This window comes from Danio aesculapii, chromosome 17, assembly GCF_903798145.1.
Source record: "Danio aesculapii chromosome 17, fDanAes4.1, whole genome shotgun sequence".
NCBI lineage: Eukaryota > Metazoa > Chordata > Actinopteri > Cypriniformes > Danionidae > Danio > Danio aesculapii.
The window spans coordinates 13,968,990-13,974,989 of record NC_079451.1 but is presented as its reverse complement, the minus strand read 5'-3'; the positions used below and the strand labels follow the sequence as shown (position 1 = coordinate 13,974,989).

The window sequence follows — 6,000 nt, the reverse complement described above, 5'->3', positions numbered from 1 at the left end:
GAGATGAAAGCTCTTTCTATACAGATGAACAGAAGCAGAGAACATCATAAAACTAGGTACAACTTCACAAAAGACAAATTCAAATGTTTCAAGAGTTTCTTTTCTTTTAAATATTTAAAAATCTCTCCCTGTAAGAAGGCTTAAGCTACATTGAGATTAGAGTTAATAATTATTGTCGCATTAATAATATACACCAGGGCTATTCAATTGGCAATTTGTTCCGGCCCTCCAAACAGTGTGACCAAGATATCAAAAATAAATTTTGTTCTGTCGAAAAACGGCCGCTATAGTAATGAAGTGACGCGCGTCTGTTCAATACAGCACAAGCAGCAGTTGAAGGCTGCACAGAGTGTGAGTCACCATAAAGCGAGTGATGCGAGCAGCCAAAAACATTTGGATGTGTTTGTAGAAAAGGCCTTAATAGGGATGCAACGATTAGCCGATTTCACTATTAACTGCGCTTTAATTCGTCACAGTTAATTAATCGCAAAGTCGTCTCTAAGGCGCATTTCTGTTGCACGGAACGAAACGAAACTGCTGCAGTTAAACAAAGTTATGCCAAGTTGCCAACTGTGCGCTAGGTTAAAGTTCCAAGCTTGTACACTGAGGCTAATATACACGTACACCAGATTAACTATAGCAGCGGCCATTCCCATATCACACCTTTTCCTTATTTCTAATGAATGAATATATGACAATATGCGGAGCAACGCACGCTTGCGGCTTTCGTGGGTGCACGCATTAGAAAACATCTCACGGTGAGAGTTGTGTGTGCCTTTCAGTACAATGTAAACAAAAGATATGTTAGACGAATTATTATTAAAATAATTATGTATGTATGAACATAGATGGCAAAAACAGTTAATCTAAATAGCTACTTACCTAATATAAAGCTTGAATTTATATTAGACATGATAACTGTGAAACCATGATTATTCTTCAGACTATATAATCGTACAACCAAAATCTATAATCGTTGCATCCCTAATTGTTGTGCAGTTCATAACATATGAATGTGTCTGAATGTAGAAGAAACCTACTTAAGCAATGCACTGCTTTTGTTGCGCTCTGAAATACAACATTTGAATGTTTGTAAAAAAAAGTCTATTGTAAAATGCACTGATTTTATGTAGTTTCAAAAAACAATATATTAAGATTTTAACGTAGAAAAAGCCAATTTGGGTGTCTTAAGGAGCAAAAATACAGCATATAGGCTCTTCTTGCTCATGTCGCAAGTCATATCTCTCCGGCCCTTCATTTGGAATGCTTTTCATGAACTGGCCCCCTTGACAAACTAATTGACTAGCCCTGGTATACACAATACCCATATTCCAGAGAAGTGCAATTAATTCAGGTCAATTTATTTGCTAAGCATTTGTCTGCTGCATGTCTATCCAAATCTGACAAACTCAGATGGTGTCTTCATCTTTATACCCAGTATCTTTGCACTTTGACATTTAATTAGTTCAGAAAAATATCTATTACCTGTTTATTTTAGTATGATCACACTTACACGTATATATAAGTACATCTTTTAGAGATCCTTATAGATACTGTAAACACTGAATTTGTTTAAAGTTACATGACAATAATTTGAGAATTTTAAAGTAACAGGTTTATTATGTGTAGTTAACCCAGATAAAGGGATCATTTATCTCAAAATGAAAATTCTGCCATCATCTACCCATCCTTCACTTTGTGTTTGAATTTCTTTCTTCTGTTGAACACAAAGGAAGATATGCTAAAGAAAGCTTAAAAGCAGCAGCCGTTGACTTCCATAGTACTATGGTGTCAATTGTTGCGGGTTTCCAACGTTCTACAAAGTATGTTGCTTTCTGTTCAACAAAATAAAGAAATCCATACCATTTTATATGTTTAAAGGAAAGGTTATAGACTGATTTCACGCAACCACCATTTTAAAAGCGAAAGTGAGGCTGAGGTGGAAAGAAACCCGAAAGTATTGCCTGAAGTCACACAGAAATGGCATCTGCAATGGTGTATTGTTGTGTTCCTGGCCATTTATCTTATCAGGAAAGAGAAAGCGACACAAGTTTATCCTTTCACCACCTTCCGATTGACCCAAAGGTCCATTCTGAACGGATAGTGTAAAAATAGGGATATCAGACCTCAATTTTAGATAAGTTAAGGGAAATGGCACTATAGTTAGCTAACATTTTCTTTTCCAAACACACATTTTAGATGCTATTTATCAAACTCAAGTTAATTAACTGATTATTTCACTATTGTAGACGTGTCGTGATACTGAATTTTGGTATTGAAAAAAAAAAAAAACATCCATTTCCCACTTACTTTTAGCAATGTTGAGCACGCTCTTAAACGCTGATTTGCCATAGTAATCACCAGTGATCAACAAAAATGACTGTGATTGGCCGTGAAGGTCATCAGTTCATTGCACTTCACCAATGTTTGTCAAGTGCACAGACAAGCGATCCACTGATGACTTGACTGGTCTTTGTGGCTTTAAAACGCTCCAATGTCCCTATATCTGTGCTTGCACTTGATGAAAAATGGTGAACTGATGACCTTCACATTTCTGTTCAGCACTGGTGAATACTATGGCAAATCAGCGGTGTTTAAAAACGAACTTAAATGTTAGCAGCAAATGAACATTTTAAAAATGTCAGTATCGTGACAACAGTATTACAGAAAACATGAGAGTGTGCAACAGAGGACAGCACTGTTTTATCACTCACCGGGTTGGCTGAACCAGGGAAGCATCCCCACAGTGTTTACCTTGTGCCATGAACTGAAGCCTAAAAGGACACTTAAGTGTATTACTCTTAAAGAGATTGTGATTCGGTTTGATGTGCCTAATATGCTTTTAATTGTTTAAATTAAACTTAACTGAATGATATTAAAGTGATGTTTACACCATATCTGCATTTTGAAACCGCTGCAACAGTTTGAGGTTAGTAGTTCACAGCATGTCGTTGCAATGTTTACAGTGCTGCTGATCCTATACTTCCGGGGCTGCGTCCGAAACCGCATACTTCCATACTATACAGTACACTAAAATCAGTATGCGAGGCGAGTAGTATGTCCGAATTCATAGAATTCGAAAATCAGTATGCGAGAAGTACCCGGATGACTGGACCCGAATGATCCAAGACCAGTGACGAGATGATTCCAAGATTTCCATATACTGGACCAGGCCGTATCCTGAGCAGCTGCTGTGGTGGTCATGGAGGAGTGGAGAGCATGAGACTGATTCCTGTGACTCTCCAGGGACAGATGAGTCTTCGCTGAGGCCCTGATTTCAGCCTCTGGTGCTTAGACTGCAGCTCTGCACAAAACGTTTGGCCAGTGGAAAAATGGTCGTGCCAAACTGAGCCTGGTTCTCTCAAGGTTTTTTTTCTTCACTTTCGCCAACTGGTGAAGTTTTTTCCTCGCCGCTGTTACCACTAGCTTGCATGGTTCGGGATTGGTAGAGCTGCTCATCGATGGATCTGCTCTTCAGTGTTTCAACCCTCAGTAGTGATTATTAAACCACACTGAACTGAGCTAAACTGAACTGAAACTTTAAAAACTGAACTATACTATTTAAATTTACTATGATCTTTTATGTGAAGCTGCTTTGACAAAATCTACATTGTAAAAGCGCTATACAAATAAAGGTGAATTGAATTGAACTGACTTACTGCTTCCGGCGAGATTCTGAAGTGCGCATGTCATGCAAGCTGCGCTATCCCATGATGCCCCGTGAGAGAATTCATGAATGGAAGTAAAGCGACACAACTCGCACAGGTACGTCATGTTACCACAACAAAATGGCGGATGTCATACGTCTGAATTCCATTCATATTTCTCATATTTATACTGTATAGAACGTACTTTTCTAACGGCCGAGTAGTACGTTTAAATTCAAATGCAGTACCTACTGAGTAGTAGGCGGTTTCGGACACAGCCCGGGTTTTTTCCCACCGCAGCCTCGTTTCCGTTTTTTTTAAATGGCGGACCCGTGAAATAAGTGTACTGCACACTGAAGTCCAAAATGATCGTTTGTGTTTTTTTGATTCTTGTGGTTCTTCAGCCACATAACACACATTTCTATAAAGGAATCCTCGCCAAACAACAGCAGGGGAAAAAGCATACAGTAGTCTACAGCAGTGGTTGTCAACTGTCCACGACATTCTGTCATATTTATTACAAACTTTGTTTGTCATAAAGTGATCTGGGCTGCAAGTGACAGCATTCTGGATTTTGGCCTTTGCTGGTAAGGTGGCTCTGAACTGTCAAAACACCTGTAATGTAAAGCAAGTGCATTTATATAGCGCATTTATCGAGTATGGCCATACTTGTACATCTAAAGCAATTCACAATTGTGTGAGGGGGTCTCTCCTCACCACTACCAGTGTGCAGCATCCAACTAGATGATGCGACGGCAGAAACAGGACAATGTTGTCAGTGTACTCAACACACAACAGTTGCCGTTAAAAGAGAGATGCCAATTCAGTAGATTAGGATAGATGTGAGGCCATGATGGGTAAGGGTCGAGGGTGGTGAATTTGTCCAGGACACCAGAGTTACACCCCTACTCTGCCTAAGAAAAGTGCCATGGGATTTTTAATGACCACAGAGAGATCTCCGTTTAACGTCTCATCCGAAATATGGTGCTCACTGACAGTATAGAGTCCCCATCGCTATACTGGGGCATTAGGACCCACAGAGAACACAGTATGAGCACTTACTGTTACTGTTTTGTTACTTGTAACTGCTTGTAGTGTATCTGGTTAACTCTTTATATTCTCTTATCATGTCTAAAGCCACGTTAAAAGCGCGATGTGTGTCGCTTTGTTTACGGATTTAAATGCATTTGTGAGCTCACATTCCAATGCCGTTTGTCGTTGCAATGTTGCACTGCTTTAATGCATTCCTGCATTGGGCTCACACACATACCTGGCAACATCTGTCCCTGAAAATCCGGGAGACCGGGGGTCTTAGGTTTCTGAATAACACTGTTATGAATCGGGTACTGTTTATCTGTGGTGTCAGTAACTACTATGAAATTGAAATTACGAGAGTTTTCTGGGATAAATAACAAAATGGGTGGGTGGCTGGAAATGGGTCTGAAATATGGGAGACTCCTGAGAAAGTATGCTTACACATACACTATGCACTCTAACTACTTCAATATTGTTGATATGCTGTGCTGGGAATTTCACTCTGTCTCGCGCTGAACGCTGTCGTCCAATTGACCCTTCGCTAAGCCCTGCCCTCCTTAGTTATTGTTGCTATGCCTGTCAAGCTTTCGTGCCTGGCACGTCTTTTTTAATGTGTATGCGCTGGTGTCAGACATTCGGGATATAATCAGTCATTTTTGGCGAACAGGTGAGATATTCGAGAAAGCCAGACAAGAAAGGACTGCAGTATGAATTACAGGAGGATATTCACAACATAATACGCAACCGATTAGAGAATAATTCAAACTAAATTGTAGCTAGCTTAGCCTAGACACCTCATACGCTGATCATTCAACAGCTTAGTTCCTGCACAACAGGAGAGATGAAATTTAAAAATAATCTAATACTAACAAAATTAAACTGTGATTTCTCTATTTTTAGCCAAAAAGCCTAATGGACTAATTGTTGTGCAATGAAATGTAGCGTTACTAACCCACGAGGAAACACATATGGACAGAGCTTTTACATAATTAATTCATAGAAAGAGCAGCCAGAAAGGGAAAATTGATAAATGTGTGCCGAATATTAGCATCATTGACCCATAACAATGTACAGTAAGTTACCTATAACTGTCAGTATGTTTGTGTGCTCTTTATAAATGACTGAAAAACAACTGCGGGTAAAGTATATTGATCGCAGGTGCTCAGTTTGTGATCACATCTCTGTCTTGCTCTGTTGATTTGTAATTTCAAATCTTTGTAGCTTAAAACAGACGTAAATATGAAGTTCGGTAAAGTTAGCAACAGATTCGCAGATTTGTATTTTCTGGATCAATAACTCATGTCATTATGACCTATTT

The 6,000-nt window shown here is 39.2% G+C and overlaps 1 protein-coding gene across 1 annotated transcript in view; it reads right to left on the bottom strand.

Moving 5' to 3' along the window:
* Positions 1-6,000, bottom strand: part of ralgapa2 (Ral GTPase activating protein catalytic subunit alpha 2) — a 322,593-nt gene that overhangs the window by 115,307 nt on the left and 201,286 nt on the right. Inside the window, 1 exon segment of the mRNA XM_056477537.1 lies at positions 1-16. This exon segment is cut by the window's left edge and continues 56 nt beyond it. Within this exon segment, the coding sequence (XP_056333512.1) occupies positions 1-16 (16 nt within the window).